Source organism: Pristis pectinata, chromosome 2, assembly GCF_009764475.1.
Source record: "Pristis pectinata isolate sPriPec2 chromosome 2, sPriPec2.1.pri, whole genome shotgun sequence".
NCBI lineage: Eukaryota > Metazoa > Chordata > Chondrichthyes > Rhinopristiformes > Pristidae > Pristis > Pristis pectinata.
This window is the reverse complement of record NC_067406.1, coordinates 62108437-62132944: the sequence shown is the minus strand read 5'-3', so window position 1 is coordinate 62132944 and position 24508 is coordinate 62108437. Positions and strand designations below refer to the sequence as shown.

Genomic DNA, 24508 nt, shown 5'->3' with positions numbered 1-24508 from the left:
TGGTAATAATCCCAACATTCCCATTAACAATTCCAGATCTTTAATGTCACATTACCATCCTCTTTTTGATTTACACCAGCTTGCCTTTTGCTCTTGCATATTTTCCTCTTTTGTTCTTTTCAGTCTCCTCTCTTTTGCTTCCTATGTATTTAAAATTTGTAACTGTCACATTTTTCCCCAATTTAGATCAGGTACTTAATCCATTGATGTCACTTAATGTATTGAATATTTCCAACACAATGTTCATAATACTAGCTTTGCTTATAAGCAAGGCTTAGGGAAATTATGACCTTTCCCAGCTAGGCTTCTGAAGTTTTCAGCTAATGTACCATGATCTGACACAGTATTATAGTAAAAAGATGACTCAAATGCCTTTATTAATGGCACTAGCATCAGTGCTGGAGAAAGAATATTCTTTTGGGATGGACATCGGAACAATGCTGGGAATAGAGTTCTTGCAAATCAAATAACTAGGGGTGTAAATAGGGCTTTAAATTAAATGAGGGGGTGAGGGTCCCAGTGGTGAGAAATTTAAAATGCTGTAGAGTAAATCAACAAAGAATTGCAGCAAAGTGATTGCCAGAAGGATAACCAAATTGTGTCAGGAAGGGACCAAAAAGGTACAAACATGAGTGCAAGAAGCTGTAAGCAGGCATGATTATATTTGCCATTATGGAGTCATGGTTGCAAGGTGTCCAAGCGTAGGAGCTGAATATCCAAGGATATTAAATATTTAGGTTTTAAAAGATGAAAAGGAAATAGGGTGATGTTGTTAGTAAGAGATACAAACAGCAATAGTAAGAAAGAATATTCACTCAGACTAGCAAGATGCAGAATCAATCTGTTGAGCTACAAAGCACTGAGGGGCAGAAAATGTGAATGGGCGCTGTCTATAGGCCTCCAAAAGATAGTGATAGTATAGAAGGCAGCATCAAACAGAAAATTAGGGGTACATGAAGCAAGGGCACTACAGAAATAGTGGTTTAATTCATATATAGGTTGGGCGAAACAGATTAGAAATATTTTGCTGGATGAATTCCTAGAGTGTGGTCAGATATTTCTTAAACCAGCAGAGGGAAGAGCCAACTGGAGAGCAAGCTATCCTAGACTGGGTACTGTGTACTGAGGTGAGTGGTTAGGTAACAATCTTGCTGTGTGGGATCCTTTAGGGAAGAGTAACCATAACATGATGGAATTGATCATTAACAGAGAATAAAATAGTTTAATCCAAGATTATAGCCCTAAATTTAAAAAGAAAATATATAGATATGAGGAATGAGTTAATGATGATAGATTGCAGAGCGCCTTAAAAGGGATAATGGTGGATAGGCAATGTTTAATAATCAAGGAATGAATGCAAGAACTTCAATAGTTACACATTCTGGAGCAAAAAAAACAGTGACTCATGACTTACAGATGTTAAGAGTTTACAAGAATGAGAGGGGATTTCATTGAAACCTAAAATTCCAACAGGGCGACATAAATTTTTAATGCAAGAAGGATGTTCCCCTTAGCTGGGCACAAGGGGAGGGATTTACAGATTTGAGACACAGGTAAGACACTTAGGACTCAGATGAGGAGAAATTTCTTCTCTCAATGGATGATAAACCCAAGTATTAGATCCAAGGAGGTGGCACATTAAATTGCCAGAGAAAGAAGCAGGCCTGAAGATTGGGAGCAATTTATAGTTCAGCATAAAAGGACCAAGAGATTGATTAAGAGAGGAAAATATATCAGAATTAAATACACTGTTTATAAAATTGGACTGTGGATGCTTCTACAAGCATGTAATAAGTAAAAGAATAGTGAAGAAAGAAATAGATACCTTACAGTCAGAAACTGAATTTGTAACTAGGAACAAAGAAATGGCAGTGGTATTACACAAATGCTTTGGTCCTGTCTTCACAGAAAGGGGCAAATGACTTCCCAAAAATGCTACGGAACCAAGAGTTAAATGAAAAGGAGGACCCAAAATAAATTATTAGATTAAAAAAAGTATTAGAGAAATTAATGGCGCTAAGATCCAATAAGTCCCCAGAGCCTGACAATTTCCATCCCAGAATACTAACTAGTAAATTGCATACTATCTAAATAGTAGATGTCATCTTTCAAAATTCTATACTTTATGGAACAGTACCTGCAAAAGAAGTGTAGCAAATGTAACCCCACCATTTAAAAAGAAGGGGGGGAGACAAAACAGTAAACCGGTGAGCCGAACATCAGCAATGGGTAAAATGCTTGAGGTTATTATAAAAGCGGACATTTAGAAAATATCAATGGGGTTAGACAATATGGATTTCTGAAAGGAAAATCATGATCGACAAACCAGCAGGAGTTTTTTTTTGAGTATGTAACTGGTAGAGCAGATAAGGAGAACCAGTTGTGGTGTTCTTGGATTTCTTGAAAGCTTTTGATAAAATCCCACTTAAAAGGTTAGTTTTCAAAACTAAAGTATATGATATTAGGGATAATGTATTGGCATGGATTGAACATTGGTTAACAGACATAAGAGATAGACCCATTTATTAATACTTTTTCAAGATAGTAGACAGTAATGAATTGGGTGCCATGGGATTCAGTGCTTGAGCCTCAGCTATTAGGTATCGTTGATTTACATAAGGGAACCAAATGTAATGTTTTGAAGTTTACTGACAACACTATACTGGGTGAGGATGATGTAAGTAGGCTATAAGGTTGTTTAAACAAGTTGAGTGAGTAGTAAATGTTCTGAAATTATCTACTTCAGTTGGAAAGAGGGCAGAATATTATTTAAAAAGTGATAGATTGAGAAATGTTGATGTCCAAAGGGACCTGAACATCCATAAATAGTCCATCCCAGGTTACAAACGCCTGACTTATGGACACCCATACATACGAACAAGCTCCCATATTATTATCAAATTCAAAAGTCCAATATATGCACATACGTTTGTTCCTACAAAAGGCAGGACCAGCTTCTTCTTTCTCTCCACTTTTAGCAATGTTCTTTCTTATCAGTCTTGTGTGCTTTTGACGCTATTTATTACAATAATGTGGAGGTATGGTTACCATTGAGTGATTTTGTATATTTTCTGACTTAGGGACAAAATCAACTTATGAACATCTGTAAAAATGGAACCCATTTGTTACTGGGGATGGCTTGTATACCAGTCACTGAAAACAAACATGCAGGTTCATAAAGCAGTTAAGTTGTCGAATGTTGTGTTGGCCTTCAATGCACGATGTTTCGAAGTACAGGAGCAAGGAGCAATTATGCAGGGTCTTGATAAGACCGCACCCGAAGCCTTGTATGCACATTTTGGTCTCCTTACCAAAGAAAGGATTTTTTTTAAAAAAATCATAGAGGGAGTGCAGCAAAGATTCAGCAAGCTAATTCCTGTGATACCAGGAATGATGCAAGAGGAGATATTGGGTTGACCAGACTAGTATTTCCCACCAAGAGTTTAGAAATAGGAAAAGGGATCTCAAAGAAACGTACAAAATTCCGACAGGGCTAGACAAAGTCTAGATGTGGACAGGATGTTTCCCCTAAATGGGGCAGGGGTGGAAGTGTATGGAAAGAGTCAGTTCACAGTCTCAGGGCACTTAGGACTGAAAAGAAATTTCTTCACTCAGAGGGTGATAAACCTGTAGAATTCTCTACCATGGAAGCTGGTAGATGCTAAGTCACTGAATAGGTTTAAGATAGATTGACTTCTGAATAAAAGGCTGCAAGGGGTATGGGGAGAAAGCAAGAACATGGTGTTGAAATAGAGGATTAGCCAAGATTATGTGGAATGGTAGAGCAGGTTTGAAAGGTTAAATGGCCTTTTCCTATATCCTGTTTCTAAATGAACCCCAAGCTGCAATACCCAAAGTAGTGATCATGAACAGATAAGGTGGCATTATGTTGAGTTCCAGTAAAATTTAGTACTACCATCAAATTTGAGTTGGTTTATCCAAAAAGCATATCAAATCATTTTAATTTCAAAATGTATCCAGACAGCACTGTTACTATATAAAAAGCATCACATGAAAGGAAATCAGAAAAAAGTTTATGTTAAAGGGAATTTATGTATGGCCAAATACTAAGTCAAGGAGGTGACTTTTAAGGAGCACTTTAAAAAGAGGAAGATGGAGGAGGAGGAGGATCAAATTTGTGGGAATTTCAGATCATGCAGCATAGACAGCTGAATTAACATCAACCAACACTGGAGAGAATGCACAAGTTGGACAAATTCAAAATTCTCAGAGGACTTCAAAGCCAGGGAAGGTTACAAAAGTGATCAATGACATGAAGGGAAATATTTTAAGTTACTTGTGGAACCATAAGACAATGAAAGTCAGTGAGCAGAAAGACAAGGACCAAGCAGAATTTTGTGGTTGTTAGGGTAGGAAGGAATGAACCCAAGTCAAAGCACAAGATGTAGCAGTAAAACAGTGATGATCATATCTAATAAGACGAATGTTAAAGAGTCCACTATTGTAAAAATGCAATTTAGTGGTGTTGATGCACACAAAGTACAAGTCATACTACATATCACTCAGAAAATGCTTAAGGGATGTAACAATGTTATTTAAACAACTGTAAGGATAAAACAAAGTGAATGAACAGGAAATATTTTCTAGATTTTTGTGTCAACAACTCAGTGTTGATGCTGCATGTTATCACTTTATTTTAAAGATTTGTGCAACTTGTTGCAGAATAAATTAGCTCTAAGATGTGCTAACTTTTGAGGAGCAAAGGGAAGAGTAGGTATCTAAATCTACTGCAGCAGTAATAAGTTTATTTAGTTTGTCCAATACTGATTTATTTAACATCTGAGATTTATCCTAAATGATGCAGAAAACAAGCAAAAGGTTCTCATTAACAATTATTAATATTTCTGCAGATCTTTTTGACCTAACTCAAGGGTTACAGCTCTTACATTTGTGCATGCTGAGACTATTGTTGATAGATCACCTCATGTTAAAGCCACTCTATTAACAGGTTTCTACTTCCAAAAAATGTTAGCATTGTTATGTTTAAGTAAATAAAACTCTGAAAATTTATTCACTTGTTCAACGGCATTTTTAACCTTTAATAACAGCGAAAGAGAACGTCAATATGAGAGTAGAAATAAAAGATTCACCTTTCCTGTTAACGGCGAAGGAAATTCAAATTCAAATTTGTTGCTCAAACCAAACCTGAAATTACAAAAAAAATTAGACAATGCAATAACACACAATTCTGAAATTCCTTTTGGGAATCAAGTTTGGCTTTGCAGTATAATGGATCAAAAAAAAAACTATGTTCAAAACATGCAGAACAGAGTAGTATCTCTTAGAGTGCAGATGTCAATATTTCATTACATCAGCATCAAGCATTCCTTTACATTACGGTGTAACTTGACCCAACTAGGTTAGTGCAGCACTACTGCATCAATGGCTAGTGCTTAATATAGAACTTATGAATTGGAAGCTGCTCCACTAGGAAGTGGATCAAGGCTTTCCAACTAAAATCAAGTGCAAGGCATATGTGATGAGAAAAATAAATCATTTGGCTCTGAGCCTGTTCTGCTGCTGAATGTTCATACTGATCCAACTTTCCTCAAGTCCACTTTCCCATCCTATCCCCATAACCCTACCATTAATTCAATTGTTAGGGGCTCATACAACAGAGAACAGCATTCCCAAATACTATTTGAAATGGAAGATGTCTTCCAAGTTACCCTCAAGAAATTAAATGTAGCAGAACATCCCACAGGACTTTACTGGATCATTATCAAACAAAATTTGACACAAAGTCATACAAGGATATATTAGAGCAGATGTCCAAAATTTTAGAAATAGCACCAAATTTTAAGGAATGTCTTTAACTAAGAAAGACCTGGAGTCCTTAAATCTGGAAGTGATAATGAGATCAGAATTGAAGCATAGATCTTGAAGTTCGAGATGGCAAGTGGTGAGGCCACAGCAGGTATTTGAAAACAAGGATGAGAATCCTAAAATCAAAGTACTGTTTAACTGAGAGCCAATACAAGTCCATAAGCATAGGATGATGAGGTTACAGGTCTTAGTGCAAGCTTAGGATGTTCTAATAGTTTATAAGAGGTAGAACGAGGGAGTTTAGGTGTGCATTGGATTCACCTTCCTTACTACCAACTGAACCCAAAGGTTAACCTTGAGGGAATCCTGAACTAGGACTCCCAAATCCCTTTGCACCTCTGACAGTCCACAGTTGAACTTCTAAATATTTCAGTTAAACTTGGAAGTTAAATTTCCAAATATAGGGGCAACAAAGGGATGGCCGATGACATCACCAGATGAGATGCAGTAGAGATGTTATGGAAGCAGCTAATCACAGATGTGGTCTGAAGGTTATCTCAGATTTAGACATGACACCAAGACTATGAACAGTCTAGCTCAGTTTGAGAGAAGTGAAAATAGAAAACACAAAGTACTCATCAGGCTGGGTAACAGAGTTAGAGATAATGTTCCAGGTTAATAACCTTTCACTATAATGCCAATTCCAACCTTACTTTTCTTGAACATGCTACAGGCTCCCAAATTCATGCCCATCTTTCTTAGAACTATTTGTCAAAATCCCTCCAAGCTAGTTACTAACTCTGCCATATTACCAAATGACTCTATCAAAAGTATATGGGTGGAAAGACATTTCTTGTTTTCAGATGACCTTGGCAAGGAAATGAACATGAATGAAGAGGGAGATAAAGGGAAAGAGAAAAGGTCACCAGGAAGCAAAACTACTGCAGATGATTCTCAGGCTATAATTGATACATAAGAAAAATGGAACGAGGCAAGTGCAATCCCAGCAGTGTGAGAGCAGTGGAGAATCAAAGGAGGATATTGTGGTTGATCATGACAAAGACACATTAATATTAACAATTGAACAGGAACGTTATTGTGAAATTCTTGTTTTGTACCATCGCACAGCACATTTTTCTTCCAGGGTGCTTAAATTCTCCAACGGAAACATTTGAATAGTCAGTTCTGCACAGAAGACTGGAAGTAAATTTCCTCAATACATCACATACTCATCACTTCCCAATATTATTAATTTTCAAATTCTACTACATCACCACTTCTCCCCATTTCAGTATACTCAAGCACTGATTTCTGTTCTTCCAATTCCACTTTTTTGCATTTTTAAAAATATACATTTCACTACAGGCTACATGCCTTCTGCTGTTAAGAGTCTATACCTTTGAAATTCCTCCAAAAACCTCTTTGATAAGAATCTTAAAATATTATTTGACTAAGTTGTCTAAACTCTCTTGCGTGGTTTGGCGTCAAAACTTCATTTGGTGGCCTGCCTGTGAAGCACTTTGGAACCATGGAAATGCTGCTACATAAATGTTGCTCAATATAAAGTTAATATTTCTTATTATCCACAGTTGCAAAGGACTGATGTGCCTTCAAGGAATATTAAAAATTAAAATTTTATTGGACCAACTTTCTAAAATGGTACACTATTTTAATCTGATTTTGTTAATCCTGGAGAATGAGTAATAAAAATCAATGAAGTTGTCAAAAGTTTAACCAGATAATGAGGATAGCAATCAATCCAAAGTATTAATGATCACTAAGCTTTTGAAGTTTTCAAGCTTGTGCCATCAGTTTCATATCGTTAGTTTAGTTTGACCTTCAACTGGTGAACTTTCAGAACTTATCACTGCTACTAACAGATTAGAAGTTCCTAATTATGAAGAATATATCTACAATAAGATTTAATATTTTAGAAAATATAGACCCTCATTAGTTTTCAAAGTTAAGAAAATGAAAAATTTAGGTAAGTGTAATAATTCAATACAAGGAGATGCATCAATATTTGGGGTAGAGATTGCAACTTTTCTTGTCAGAAGCTGTAGACTCGAAGTGAAATGTTAAAAGAACATTTATATTTCAGTCCTGCTCTACGTTTTCCAATAAAACAACCACCAAAAGTTAAATATCTTCCAAATGAGGATGGGAAAATTAGAGGTGACTTTCATAATTAGGTTGCTGCTACCACTTGTGATTTATAACTCCTTCGGGCTCTGTTCTCTTAACTATAGGTACCACTGAGACTAAGAAAAAGATAACTTTGTAAATTTAGACAACAGTGATAGAATTCAGCCAAAAATTTAAATCTAGAAAAATAGTAATTGCAACTAATGACAATATATTTCCTGCATTAAAGATATATGCTTAAACTATCCATTAATGAGCCAGAAAAATCAACATATTTGAATATGTACTTCTGAAGCACTGTGCTATTTTTGGAAAAAGCATACAAATATGGGAATACTTTGGAATTAAAATAGAGCAAAACAAATGGGGGTGGAACTTTGCTTACATTTAAGAATATATTTTGAGAAAATAAATACCAAAAACAAGCCAATGCTCAATTTACATTAAAAATTGTCTGGAGTTCTATGTCATGAATAAAATCATATCAAAAAAACAGCTGGTGTAAACAGATATCTGCTGGTATCTGTCAGAATCTGGATAAACTGCTTTATAACAAACACTCAAATTTTAAGACCATAATAGACAAGGTAATATTCACCCAAAAAAAGAATCTTTTCCATAACTCCCAAATTCTGAAAATTTGGGAGTTATGGAAAATTCTGGATTCTAGACTCTTTTGCTAGTGGAAACATCCACTCTATCCAGGCCTTTCAGTATTTGTTAGGTTTAAATGAGATCCCCCCCCCCCCCCGCCCCCATCTTTCTGAACTACATCAAGTACAGGCCCAGAGCCATCAAATGCTCCTCATTCGTTAAGCCACTCATTCCCTGGATCATTCTTGTGAACCTCTTCTGGACCCTATCCAGGGCCAGCACATCTTTCCTTAGATATGGGACCCAAAATTGCTCAAAATATTCCAAATGCGTTCTGACCAACACCTCAGCCTTAGCAGGATATCCTGTCTTTTAATATTCTAGCCCCCTCGAAATGAATTGCATTCACCTTCCTTACTACCAACTCAACCCAAAGGTTGACCTTGAGGGAATCCTGAACTAGGACTCCCAAATCCCTTTGCACCTCTGACAGTCCACAGTTGAACTTCTAAATATTTCAGTTAAACTTGGAAGTTAAATTTCCAAATGCAATTGACAAATAGGTGACCATTACAAAAAATGATTGCATAGTCTCCTCTTGAAAGTATTTCATGGTTTTGGTTATAACTAGCAGATTGCCCAAGAATTCTTACACTTGCACCATTTTAACACTTTCTTTTTTACAAAAGGTATTAGTATATGTCTTCCCCTTTCTGTAAAAAAAACATGCTATTTAAAATAAATTAGTTCCAAGTTTCATTCTCAATTCTCAGCACTTGTCAATTTGACCATTTGTCAGGTAACCCTCAATTGACATTGTTTTTGCTAGATAACATTTGAAATAGTAGCCACTTAATACAAGCACTTTAGGTAAAGATTGCTTTTTGAAGGGCTATCAGCAGACATACTGCGCAATTCAAAAGATGAAATGGTTTGCAAACTTTCACACAATTCTCACAACTCCCTCCAATTTGTTTCTTTACTAGCTAACGAACAACTTCACTTTACAACCTATAAACCTTTATAAATACTTTTAAAATGGACACAGTTCCTGAAGATGAATGAAGCTCCTTCACAGTGTGTGTATCCATTTACAAAAAGGAATAAAATATGATCAGAGTGATTAAATACAAAGTGGGCTTACATGCCAACAGAATTCTTTTTAGTTGCATTATTAACAAGTGACCTTCATGAAAATACAAAATATATCTCACAAGGCAATAACATGTCTATCAACAGTCAAAGTCGATGTAGAAACAGTAGGTCCAGCTGATACAACTACTGTCATCTCAAAGCTGTTTGTAGGAATGCATGTTGGTGGCATCATTTCCCTCCCTTAAGACAGTAACAACACTTTAGAAGTAGATATTTGGCTGTAAAGCATATTGGGCATCCTAAGATTCTATGAGATGCTATATAATTACAAGATATTTCCATTTATGTCAAAAATGCTATTTTTGTTTTTAAAAGAGGCATAGCATACAAAAGCAACGGCAATATCCTTCACCTTGCTGGTTGGGCTTTAGCAAAAGGCTGAGTTTTCCAGTCAGCACCAAGCCATTTGTGCACAGCTATACAGTAAGAATCCACTGACAAACCAAAATTATTTATTGATTGGATTATAAATTATAAATTGAAGATTAACTTTAAAAATCTGTCCTTATTTAATATCCAGAAATTCCCACTGGAAGTGCAAGCTGTGGATATACAAATAAGATTAGACTTGGTTACAATTTTCTTCCCTCTCTTGATTGGACAGCTTCTCAACTAAATGCATTTGTGAACAGTAGCCCTTTAGACAAGGTACAAGAGGTTGCCTGATCATCAAATGATAAATGAATAACTTTAAATAAGAATTGTGATGAGGCAGAAAATGCCAGCACAGTTTGAGTCTTTGACATTTCTGAACTTTAGATCATTCGGCAACTTCTTTATGCCAGAGTGCCCTCAAGTCAGGATACCTTACTAAATTTTCCATCGATAACATATCAGACTCAATTATTACATTTATTACCTGGTGGTACTATTCTTGTCCCATAGAGCATCGAGTCTTAAATCTTCCTTTAAATAATTGCAGCGAACTTTGCAGATGAACTAAATAGTAAATAACCACACTGTCATATTGGAATTTCTAATCTATTACTCCTTGAAATTAAAGACAAATATCAATCTATAAAATTATTTTTCAAATACATTTCTGTACACAACAGCTGTAGTCCATTGAAACTGCAGGAACTCGTTATATTACTCGAGAAACTTCCCAAAGGCTCAATAAAACATATATTAACTTCATTAGTTCTTGGTAGTTCATACTACTTAAATTCCTGACTGCTTGCCCAGGTTTGCAGGATTTAACAAACGGCATGTGGATTTGAAACAAAATCCCAGCTGCCATATACATAACAGAATCAAACTACATATTCATAAGAAATATCAAGGCAAAAAGTCTTGAAACACTTGAACTAAGTTTAGCACTACTCCAGTTGGTTGGTCTGTTTAAAAACTCTCCATAAATACTGGATTTAAGACAACAGGCATTGGGGTAAAACTTGATTTTAAGAAAATTATCACAGGAAATTTATACCTCTCTTAACTTTCAAATGCATTCCTGGCTTTCTTTATAAAGAAATCAATTCCTCATCAATTGTTTCTGTTGAAATCTCTTCCATCTATCTATTAGTATGGACTGTAGATGGCAGGAATAATAGGAAAATTCTAATTCACTTGCCATGCACTATTCTGATCAATCTAAGCCAAATAAGTCACCCATGCTACTCAGCAAGTTTTTTTTTAAGAAAAGTCGCAAGTCATGATTTCAATACCAATACCATACCCCAACCCACCCTCCGACCCCATCCCCCTCCTGGTTCCATCCACTTACTACCAACACACTTCACCCATCTCCAGTTGGGCCGAAGGGCCTGTTTCCATGCTGTATGACCATCAGAACCCTTTCTCCATCTGGTTCCATCTGTTCATCTCTCCCTTAAATGCTTCTTATTATCACCTTCCTTACTTATCAGATTCCAGCGCCTGTAGCCTTTGTCTACACATCACCCTCTAACCTCTGTTTCCACCCTCGCTATCCCCTCACCTGGCTCCATCTGCACCCTTCCCTGCTTTTATCCCACCTCTGTCTGCTTCCATCTACACTCACCTGCTTCTGCATCCCAACTCCACTGCTCCCCCACCTGGATCCATCTGCCCACCATTCCTCACCCCTCTTTGGTCCATCTCTTACCTACAGACCCACCTCATCTCTGCCCCTCTCCTCTTTAAACCACTTTCTTTCCCTTTCCACTCAGTCCTGATGCAGGGTCTCAACCCAAAACACTGACAATTTCTTGCCCGCCACATATACTGCTCGACACTAAGTTCTTCCAGCAGTTTGTTTTTTGCTCCAGATTATAGCATCTGCAACCTTGTGTCTTCAGTATACCTATGTCCATTTCAATATATAACATTCAAAACTGAAGACAAATTCAAAATTATTACAATGGGATTTATTTAATGACAAAGTAATTAAATTGGCACAGTAGTTCACTGGATTTATTAATAGTACCTCTAATGTACTTACACAAGATTGGAGAATCAAGGAATATTTAAACAACACTATTCTCTAGAATAAAATGATATATTTCACTAGAGTGCCAATCTATTGTCGTGTAAAGATAGCTCAGGAGTCTTTACTGAGTATTAAAAGTATGAAACAAGTTCACTACTATTCATTAAAATAACAGAATAGATCTTCTGCCTGGGATGCCTGTACAACCTATCAGATTAACCCATTTCACAGGTCTCAAAGTTTAGCTCTGGTGACTGCAGTGGTATCTCCATGATGTGTTGCAGCAGGGCCTGTATTACACCCATGGACTCCCGCTGGAGTCTAATGAGGTGGCAGAGACCTGTAGATTTCCAAGCCCTCAAATAATTCAGTTAATTTCAATGTATTAAATTGCTTTTTAAGTATTTGTTATGTTTTTGAGATTTAAAAAAGTATTCAATTATTTTATACTATTATTTTCATTTCAATGTTTATGAATGTTAAAGACATTCATTAGTGTTTAGTTTCAGGAGCAGCACACAAGCCTGGGGACTAGCCTTGGAATCTAACTGTTGCTCTGGGTTGAGCTACATCCGTGAGCCAGAAGACTACATCTTGGACCAAGCTGGAAGAATTAGGGTGGTCCAAGGGAAGGGAGCCAGCAATTTTGGGTAAGTGGAAGATCTTTCCCCATATTTATTTACTTGGGTAAGGATTAACATTTCAGTAAATAAAAATCATTATTTCTACTCTTCAACAAAATGAATATCTGCTTTGCAAAATCTGATAACATTTCCTAATTCATTAAATCTGCTGTTAGTAATTAAGTCATGATTTAAGTTACTCTTTGCCATTAATGTCAAAGTCAACAGTACAAAAAGAGCTCCAATTGATACATTTCAGCAAAAGAAACTGAGTAATGCCAATCCCACAAACGCCACATCCTACATGGTGGTGACATATATAACTAGTGTTGTGGTATTTTTTTTCCTAATTTCACACCTGCTAAAAATGAAGTTGCATGTAAAAATGAGCAGCACCATCTAATTACTATTTGCACTGCAACTAAACATACAAAATAATTCAATAAATAACATCCTCAGGGAAACAGGAAGAATGGTATGACCCGTGAGTAATGCCTTGTACAACACATGTAACATAAATAGCAACTTCCAATGGAAAAGAGCCTTTAAAATGGCATAAATGTTCAGAGATACTTCTAAAGTGCATTATCAAAACAAAAATATTGATGCCAATATGCAAAGATATTAGGACAAATGAGCAAAGTTATAAGAGGCATAAATAGGGTAGATAGTCAAGGTGGAAAAGTCATACCAGAGGGCATAGGTTTAAGGTGAGAGGGGGAAAACTTTAAAGATATGAGGCTAGTTTTATTTTTATAAACAGAGAATGGTTGGTGCCTGCAATGTGCAGCCAGGGGAGGTATTGAAAGTAGATAAGAAAGCAACGTTTAAAAGGCATTTAAGCAGACACGTGAACAGGCAAGGAACAGAAGTATATGGGCCATGTGCAAGCAAATGAGATTAGTTAGATTGGCATAATCTACGCCGTATGCAAAGAAGTGAAATTCTAAACCTTGCAGCCTGTATACCAGAGATAAAGTGATTAAATTCATATACACAAATTTTCAGGATTGGACAAGCAAACAATTCTCATATTTTCTTACCACACAGGAGATAATTTGGCCCATTTGGTCCATGCTGGTGCTCAGAGCAATCCCACTCCCCCATTTATTCTTCTACCACCCATCTACACCAAATAAAATCTACAGTAACCAAATTAAACTACCAATCAGCTCATCTTTGAGAAATAGGAGGAAACTAAAGCAAACGGGCAAAACCTATGCAGTTACAGGGAGAACGTGAAAGCTCCACAGTTTGGATTGAACCCAAGTTGCTGGAACTGTGAGGCAGCAGTCACAGTGTTGTATGGTACAGGTGACCACAAATGGGGAGAAGATAGATGAGGGATTAGAAAACAAGAAATTTTTAAAATCAAGATGTTACTTAACCATAATCAACTGCTTAACCACAAAGCCAAATCATGATTGATAATTATGACTGCAAATGTTTCAAAATGCCTTTCAAAATAACAGTAGAAAAATAGTAACACGTGGTAACTACATCGATATGTTTGTGATGAGACTCAAGCAGCCTAATTATGGTCAAGGTTTACTACACTGAAGTTATGATTTGGAAGACTACTGTAAGAATAGCAAATAGCTCTTATCAATTTGACAGTACTTCATATTTTAGTGCTATTTTGTCAGCAGTTGGCTCAAACTCACAGCTATTGTTCCATTTCCTAGTTAATCACAATCAGGTGAGACAGTTAAGTTTCAGGAGTGTTTTGCAGCTGAAGACTGGTTCTTGAGCTTTCAAATAAAATACCAGGATCAACCATAATTTGGAACACTTCATAAGGCACATGTTCAAAACCAATTAGTTTGACAGCTGGAAGAGAGTGAAACCAAGATACAATATATTTACTTTCACCATTATGCTTTTATAAAAGGGAGCAATTTTCCAGTAATCCATATAGCTTACACTCCATTAATCTTTCAGTAATTTAACAAATTTCATTGTTGAACTGCACTTATTATGTACTGAGTTGGATGAAGTGCTCCACTGCTGAATAATCTAAATCTGACAAAGAGCAGGCCAAACTTTATATTACCTTTAATTAGGTGAACATAACAATATAACTTCAGCCTAGAGTTCAGGTGATGAAGAACTTATGAATTATACCTCCTGTGGCTGCTGCTTGCAATTGCACCCTTTCTCCATTTACATATGGCAGGTTACTTCGACTGTTAGTTAATAAATTTCATTATATTTCATGGATTACAACAAATAATTAAACATATTCATGCATTAACTTCAAGCTCAATAACCATTTGCCTCCATCATTATAGATACTGAAGTGGACCCCAAAAGTGAGGGTACCTACTACCTTGGTGCAAGTTTGCAATAATAATGAGCTTTGAAATTTAAAATGAAACCTGATCAAAAAGTACAGGTCACTCTTGGTATGCAGTGAAACAAGAAGCCAATTTACACACCAAAAGACATCAGAATTCACCCATTCTTGGAATAGTACATGGCCAGATCTTGCTTTAAGATCTCATTCAAAAATTGACACTAAGTCCCAAACTAGATTGTGCGCTTAATGTGACAAAGGCAAGAAAAAAAAGTTTCAATCTGCTAATGACTGGGAAGATTGTGGGCAAGATCAACTTACCCATGGACCAGCAGTTGCTGGAGTAACCACTAGAACTTGCCTCATGGTCTGTCAAATGATGTGGATTAGTACAGTCACTTGCACATAACCAAGTTAGCCACTTTCCAAGTGCCTGCTAGCTTGAGGCTGGTCTCTTGCCGTGCTGCTGCAAAGCAAAATTCACGCAGCCTTTGCCTCAGCAGGCTGCCTCCACTATTCCACATTCCAGCTTCAGCATGATCTTTCAGTGCAACTAGATAAAGTCATAGAGTCACACAGCGGAGAAATAGGCCCTCCAGCCCAACTGGTACATACTGACCAAGATACCCATCCAAATTAATCCCATTTACCTGCATTTGGCCCATATCCTTCTAAACATTTCCTATCTATGAAGGGATCCAATTGTCAATTAAAATTTGTTATTGTACCAGCCTCAACCACTTCCTCTGGCAGCTCATTCCATCTCCCTACCACCCTCTAAAACAAACTGCCACTTAAGTTCCTTTTCAATCATTCCCCTCTCACCTTAAACCTATGCCCTCTAATTCTCAATTCCCCAACCCTGGGAAAAAGACCGAGTGAATTCACCCCATCTATGCCACTTGTGATTTTATACACCTCTATAAGATCACCCGTCAGTCTCCTACACTCCAAGGAAAAAATGCCTAGCCTGTCCAACCTCTCTATAACTCAGTCCCTCAAGTCTCATTCTTGGCAACATTCTTGTAAATATTTTCTGCACTTTTTCCAGTTTAATAACAATCTTTCCTATAGCAGGGTGACCAATACTGAACACAATACTCCAAGTGCAGCCTCATCAATGTCTTATACAACTACAACAAAACCTCTCAACCTCTATATTCAATGGTCTGATGAAGGCCAGCATGTCAAAAGCCTTCTTCACCACCCTGTCCACCTGCAACTCCAATTTCAGGGAACCGTGCAATCTGAACTCCAAGGTCCCTCTGTTCTATAACACCTCCCAGGGCCCGACTGTTTACTGTGAAAGTCCTACCTTGATTTGACTCTCCAAAATGCAATTCTTCACACTTATCTGAAGTAAACTATTTGCCATTCCTCTGCCTACTTACCCAGCTGATCAAGATCCCACTGTAATTCTTGATGACTTCATTCACTATCTATGATACCACCTGTTTTAGGGTCATCTGCAAACTTACTAACCATGCCTTGTACATTCTCAATGATGAATGGCAAGAGTTTCTATTCAAGTGAAATACTGACCTTTCCCAGGATCTTAGGCTTAGTCTGGGACTCTTGGGTAGGGTGGAGGGAATTTGATGAACATTGCCCTTGTAATTATTTGCCCAAAAATTCCAGCCAGCAATGTGAAATATTTCAGGAAAAGAAATAAAGGCAGAACCTGATCCTAATTCTGTTTTAAAACTAAATATTTAAAAATATTTTTCAAACTCAGTTTCCTCCCAGATGATTGACATGGAACCCAGTTACATTTCTCACATACAGCTTTTTTTTGGAATGGGGAATGATTGTATTGCTACTCTCAACCCCAAAAAAGGTTGTGGCTAAGAAACGTCACCAAGAATCATTAATGAAACAAAACTGGTGATGTCATTTGAGTAACATGATTCCTCTCCCCCAATGACTATCAAGTGGCACAGAATGTGGCACACAGCTAGCTGCCTAATCTCGTTCAGGAGTGCAGCAGGCTCAAGGAAGAACACCTGGCAGCACATATTGGGCAGATGTTAATATAACGCTGGATTGTCTGACCTATGTACAAAATATGTAAAAAATATAGTACATTGCTCAACCAGCAATATACTGTGTACAAAAAACAATGGTGAACTGATAGCAATTTTATCAGCTTAATAAACTGCAAATAAACTCAGCAGGTCAGAAATGTCTTCTACCCAAAACATTAACTGTTTCTCTTTCTACAGATGCTGCATAGCCTGCTGAGTTTTTCCAGTATTTTTGGTTTTTGTTTCAGATTTCCAGTGTCTGCAGTTTTTTTTTAATTTTTACTTAATAAAATGCAATTGTTGCCAGTATCAGTCTAATTTATCCAACCATCCGATCAATAGAAATGATAAATACTTGCACTGTATCCCTTATTTGGTACTTACCCAAAAACTTAGGTAAAAATTAAATACACATTAATTGTCACCACTCTGCAAGGACTGGAATATTGGTGTCACTTCAATATACTAACCAGGTTCTTCAATACCTTCCTGAATAATCTTATTAAAACATATTTAAGAATTCTACTTTATAATCAGATTAAACAAAATAGATCTTACATTAAAAAAAGACATTTCTTCAAACAAAAATTATTAAACTAGATGACATTGCCACTCTAAAGCTCTGGCACAGGCTAATTTTAGCAGAAAGATTTGGAAAGCTTTCTCTTAAAATTCATGCAAAATTCAAATTTAAGCATGTCAAGATACCCCAACAGTCATAAAGGCAAAAGTGTTTTTCATTTCCCACATTATATATCATGAAGATCAGATGCCATTCAATTACAAATAATTTGTATACACATACCATTCTGTTGATCTATACAAGGTGCCTGTATCAAAACAATTAGAAAAACTTCAAATGTCATAGGATGGATCAAAATGCTAAAAATTTAATAAATAGCCAATAAAAACAATGAACAATTCAGACTAGTATTGATCTTCTGATCAGATATTAGCATATTGAGTACTTTTATGCTTATGAATTATGCTAAAGAATTGACATTGAATATCCCATATTTTAACTCTTTAAAACTAATTCTATGAGCATGAAATGTAGGTATGAGAATCACAAATGTCTCAAGTTACTTCTATAAGAAAACACATGTTCTTGCTCCATAAAACTTCCTTGTTTCCGTAAATATCAAATGAGGTGGGCATGTACGATAGCAACTATTTCTTTTACAGTGTATATATTCCTATCCACAAAGTTATATATGTTTCATCACTAATAACCCCTTTCAAAAATGCATAATTTTTGCAACATTGTTTTGTAATAAACTGTGTTTGCAAAGGATTCATTATACAAATTCAAAACACAAATATTTTGAATGTGGATGTTTAAAGTGTAGATAAGTAGACATATTTATTGGTTTATACAAATTCCCAAAAGATTGTAGCCAGATCAAAAAAAAAGCCTAAAAGAATGTTGGTCTTTATCTCAAGCATGCTGAGATATACTGGGGTATAAGTTAATGCTGCAGTTATATAGAGCTCCAGTTAGACTCCATATGGAACACTTCTGGGCTGTGCATCCAAAGAAAGATACGTTAGCCTTGAAAAGGTTGAAGCACAGGAGTCAGTGAAGTGATATCAGGGCTACAAGTCAATTAATGTACATTTTAACTTTAAAATTTTGAGGGTGGGGGGGGTGGGAAGAAACATCATAAGATTTCTTATGAGGCCAAGTTACATGAGCCAACCACATTTCCCTCGAGTATAGCAGTTCAGGGTATGAGCTAGTTCGGATATTTAATATAATTGAAGGAGTTGCTGGAGAAACTACAGTACTTATTCAGGTGAGTGTTGAGAACAAGACAGACAACCTCAAAATTAGAGACAATCCGTTGAAGGTGGGAAAGCACTTCATTAAGGGATAATGGAAATTTGGAATACTCTCCCCCCACTACTGCCCCAATAAAGTGGTTGAGGCAAAGAACTCAGAAACATCTAAAATTGATATTGTTAGGCACAGATACAAGGGTTACACACTTACTTTGGTGCAATTGAAATACAGATCACCCATGGCCAAAGAGAGGCACTAGAGGGGCTGAATGGTAACTCTTGATCCTATTCTGATTCTTTTGATGATGCAATCAAATCCCATTTTAAAATCATTAATGCACATATAAACAGTTCATATTAATGACTAGTATAGATAACATGTTTCTGATCATTTTTCTTTCGGTTTTGGTTGTTGTGTTACTCAATAGATATAAACATAGAAATTAGGAGTACAAGTAGGCCACTAGGCCTCTCAAACTTGCTTCACCATTTAACAAGAAAACACAATCTGAATGCAATCTCAACTCCACATTCCCATTTACCCCATGGTAACCCTTCTAGCTTATCACGTATATATCTACTTCTGCCTTAAAAATGTACAAAGATTCTGTTTCCACTACCCTTTGAGAAAGAAATTCCAAAGATTTGCAATCCTCAAAACAAAAAACACCTATCCCTCTCTTAAATGGGTAGACAAGACGTTTAAACACTGAGTCCTAGTTCTAGATTCCCCTATAAGAGGAAACATCCTAGAGTCACAAAGAGGTACAGCACAGAAACAGGCCATTTAGCCCACACAGTCCATGTTGACCATCAACCACCTGTTTACATTAATCCTACATTACTCCCATTTGTTTTATTTCTCACCACATCCTCATCAACTTCCCCCAGATACTAAGACTCATTGACACGCTAGGCAATTTACAATGGTCAATTAAGCTACCATTCTACGTCACTGGGACACAGGAGGAAACTGGAGCGTGCAAAGGAAACCCACATGGTCACAGACAGAACATGCAAATCCACACACAGTAACATAGAACACTACAGCACAGTACAGGCCCTTTGGCCCACAACGTTGTGCTGACATTTTATCCTGCTCTAAGATTTATCTAACCCTTCCCTCCCACATAGCCCCCTATTTTTCTATCATTCATGTGTCTATCCAAGAGTCTCTTAAATGTCCCTAATCCCATTTCTTATTCTCCCCACATTCTCTTCATCACCCCCCCCCCAGATTCTAATATTTACACACTATACGACATACCAGGAGCAACTTAGAATGGCCAATTAACCTACCAACTCGCACGCCCCTGTGACGCGGGAGAAAACCGGAGCACCCGGAGGAAACCAGGTGGTCACAGAACATGCAAACTTCACACAGAGAGCACCTGAATTTAGGATTGAACCCGGGTCTCTGGCACTGTGAGGTAGCAGCTCGACCAGCTGTGCTTTATGAAGAACGTCCTTTATGAAGAGTAATCTGTTATGGCAGGCCCAAAGAATGTAATGGTTCGATGAATGGGGAGGGTGGAAGTTGTTGGAGGGCAGGGGAAGACAGAAGCCTGAGAGAGTCGAGAATAGGCAAGGGATAGGACCAAGTAGGGGAGGAGAAAGTGTGGACCATCTCTGTAAAGTCCTATAACCTCACAAGACCATAGTTCTCCTCCAGTGCTGGCTTCTTGAGCAACTCCAACTTGAATCAATCCACCAGTATCAGCTGTTGCTTCTGCTAATTATGTCTTAGTTTCCAAATTTCCTCCCCACACCATTCCCCATCTCTATACCTTGCTTCTCCTTAAAACCTCTGACCAATATTTCGGTGACCTGTCTAAATATCTCTTTATATGACAGCATCAAATGTCATGAGATAATGTTCCATGAATCACCATGTGACACTTAAAGCTGCTATGTTAATGCAAGTTGCTGTCTTTATTCCACATCAAAACACTTCTGCATTCAGTATCATCTATCACTCAGCTGGTGACACCCTTGTGTCCAAATTAAAATGTTGTGGTTTCAAGACCCATTCCAGAGAATTGAGCACAAACCCTCAGGCTGACACAGCACTGTGGAAGTGCTGTACTGTCACTGGGATGTTAAACCTCCTCAGTTGAAAAGATCCCACAGCACTATTTAAAAGAATGGAGCCATTTTCCATAGTGCCTTGGTGAATATTTAACCCTCAATCACTTTCATTCCAACCAAGTATCCATGCCATTACACATTACAGTATATGGGAGCTTGCTGTGCACAAGGAGGCTGCAGCATTTATTACAGTACACCATCTCTGCACTTCAAAAGTTGTAAAGCATCTTAGGACATTTTAAGGTTATGACAGGTGCTATAAAGCAAACAAATCTCTTTCGACATTCTCCACACTCCAGCCTGCATCTCTCACCTGACGTATAAGGTTAGACTTGGAGGATGCAAGTTGTAATTGGTGAATATTGATTTTGCCACACGCTCACAATGTTATCTTTAGTAATTAGGATTCATCAGTAAACTGATCACCTGACAAACCTTTTAAAATGAAGCCAACTACCTGAATCATAGAGTCACATAGCACAGAAAGAGGCCCTTTGGCCCAACTCGTCCATGCCGACCAAGTTGCCGATCTATGCTAATCCCATTTGCCTGTGTTTGGCCCATATCCCTCTAAAGCTTTCCTATCCATGTACCAGTCCAAACGGCTTTTAAACATTCCTATTGTACCAGTTCCTCTGGCAGCTCGTTCCACATACCCACCACCCTCTGTGTGAAAAAGATACCCCTCAGACCCCTTTAAATCTACCCGATGTCAGGACTGAACCTGGGTCTCTGGCGCTGTGAGGCAAGAACTCCCAGGATCATTTATGTTTTAATCAAATCCTCATTCATTCTTCTAAACTTGAGCATGGACAAACCTACCCTAGCCAACCTTTCCTCATAAAGGTTTACTTTCTTTGAACTGCTTCCAAAATACTAATATCTTAAGGAGACCAATACCATACACTATTCTCCAGATGGGATCTCACCAAAGCCCTATATAACTGAAGCATAAACTTCCAGCTATTGTAACACTTTGTTAGATTTCCCTATTTACTTGCTGTACTTGTACTCTAGCCTTTTGTGAATCATGCTCTTGGACACTCAGATGCTACAAGACCTTATTAAATTAATTCTTAGAAGTTGCTGAAATGAACATAATGAAAGAGCTTAAATCTTCCAAATACTAATGTCTATTATACCGCAATTTGACTGCACCTGATATCAATGCATGTAATTCTGCTAAATCATCCTTTGACGTACCAATTTGTCAAAATAGACAATAAAGAGAATTCAGTCCTGAATAGGAACCAGAGGAAATTAAAGAATGGCTAAATTGTAACAGAATTTGACTATTTACAAAGCTCACAATACATTACCAAATGTAATGTGTTGTGAATATCAAAATCAGTACCTACATTTACAATTGCAAATTTGCAATACTATTACATGCATTGTTACTGCAGCCAATGTAAAAAGTTTGTCAGTACTGAGAGCAATCACACTTTGTATTCATGATGAGTTTTGACTTGGGCCAAAGGGCCCATTTCCATGCTGTACAACTTTAAAAAATGGTGCAACTTAAGTTTTTAATTCTTCATGGTTATTTATTTGTTTGCCTCAACAGCAATTTCCTCCTTCATGAAATAACCATCTCCTTGCTGAAGGAAACCTTCCATGCGTGCCAGACATCATCCAGTGCTTCACCCATTAAGATACTACCTGTGGATGAACCCCAAACAGCTGACTAAATATCTGATACACAGCTTGCATCACATCCATGTTAAGTCATATTCTCGTTTGACTAAAACAATATTAACAAATCTATTATAATTTAGTCTACAACAGCTGAAGTATTTTTATGCATGTTGACATAATATTTACTAATTCACGTTACAGTGCTTTGGGGGTACTGTTACGTCCGAATGATCCACAGCAATGAGACAATACTCTGAACTAAATCGAAACTAACGCGCAGTAATGGAACAACACAATGTTTTAATCTACATCATGCTGAATTACACCATACCGCTTTGATGTTAGATACGTTACGAGTATCAATTTCCAGGCTAGTCCTGCCCGAGTAACGACGCTGAACAACCCAGTTGCGAGAATTGACAAGTGGAGTCACATCATTCACCGTCCCGCACTGTTAAAGCAGCGTCATGTTAAAAACCCACATCAACTTCCCTCCCCCTCCGAGAACCGAGGACATTCCGGTCATCTGGTGGCACGGAGCGGACTGTCACCGCCACCCCAGATCTGCCTCACTTAGGCTCCAAACACTTGACTCCAAGCCCAGGTGGCCCGGGCCCGGCTCCGTGAGTCACTATCCCGGCGCCGCCCGCCCCAGCGCGGCTTCCCGTTCTGTCTTACACAGTGACGTGTCCCGAGCCCCGGACCACCACTGGGTCGGGCGCATACTTCAGCAGCTGCTCCTCCACAGCCCGCTCCTCGTCCTCCTCTTCCTCCTCGTAGATCGCATCGAAATCCGCCATCGCGCCAGAGGCCGCCAACTCCATAGAGACACCGCGCGCTGCGCAACCGGGCGGCCAGAAATCGCGAGAGCAGCCGCGCCGGCCACCCCCCGGGCCACCGAGCGCGGAAGTGACGTGTTGCCGCCAGCTCCGCCGTGGAGACGCTGGGAAAGCAGTCTCAGCATCTTGTTGCGAGTGGTAAATGTTTATTAATTTCGTTGCGAGGTGTACAAAATATCAGAACAATACTCGCAATTATAAATCATTGGATCATTGCTCCCGTCCAAGTTTCATCACAAAATGTCTCCGTAAATTGTCGGTCGATGTACTTCACGTCGTCTATAGACTTGAAGACATCGTAGACTTTGTTCTCTGAAGCATCCGAGAGGATGGATCTCGTACTAACCGTGCAAAGCCAAGGCCTTTTAATAATCTGTCCCCGCTGCATAACACCTCCTCCGAGTTGTAGTCGATAACAAGACCCTGGACCGCTTTAAATATCTTGGGAGACACCTCTCAGGCAGATATTGATGATCAGGAGACACTGGTGTCTTGGCAGTTTGAGGAACAGAATGTTCAAAGATCAAGATTTCTAACCAGGAATGAAGCACATGGTCGAACAGGCAGAAGTGATCCCAATTCTGTAAGTTCCAGAGGTATGGACTACCTAGAGCAAGCACCACCAACTTTGTCTTTGCAAAATCTTCCAAATCCATTGGTGGACAATTTTTTAACCGTGGCCCTGCTATTGAGGATCTAATTACATTCATCTGGCTCCAATGGTTGTTCACATGCCTAACATCAATCTCCTGAAACAGATATTCTACTGGAAAAATTGAAATTCATCTCAGCAAAAGGTTACCAGGAGGACAGAGGACATGACTCAAGGATGTTCTCAAATCATTCTTGAAACAAAATGTCACATGCTTACTATCTCATGGGAATCCTTGGTCCTGACCACTCAAAATGGAGAAGCAACATTCAGGTTGGCAGTGAGAATGCCAACAATCCAGGTTGGCATTTTTATTAGGTATACAGAAAGACCAAGTGAAAAGGGTGGAAGGACAACATTACCCACCCATGCCATCAAGCATCTTCTTTCCCACCTATGAAAGAGTCTGTGGATTCCACATTGTTCACATTTACCATTAAACTTGTCAAACACAATGTGTTAGGGAAGCTTCTAT

The 24508-nt window shown here is 38.0% G+C and overlaps 1 protein-coding gene across 1 annotated transcript in view; it reads right to left on the bottom strand.

Moving 5' to 3' along the window:
• LOC127587382 (cysteine-rich hydrophobic domain-containing protein 2) overlaps nucleotides 1–23452 on the bottom strand; it is a 49305-nt gene extending 25853 nt beyond the window's left edge. The window contains exons 1-2 of the mRNA XM_052045681.1: nucleotides 23221–23452; nucleotides 5112–5166 (exon numbers count right to left, since the gene is read on the bottom strand). Coding sequence (XP_051901641.1) covers nucleotides 5112–5166; nucleotides 23221–23366 — 201 coding nt within the window. The 5' untranslated portion in view covers nucleotides 23367–23452. The remainder of the gene's footprint in view (nucleotides 1–5111; nucleotides 5167–23220) is intronic.
• Nucleotides 23453–24508: the final 1056 nt, after the last annotated feature.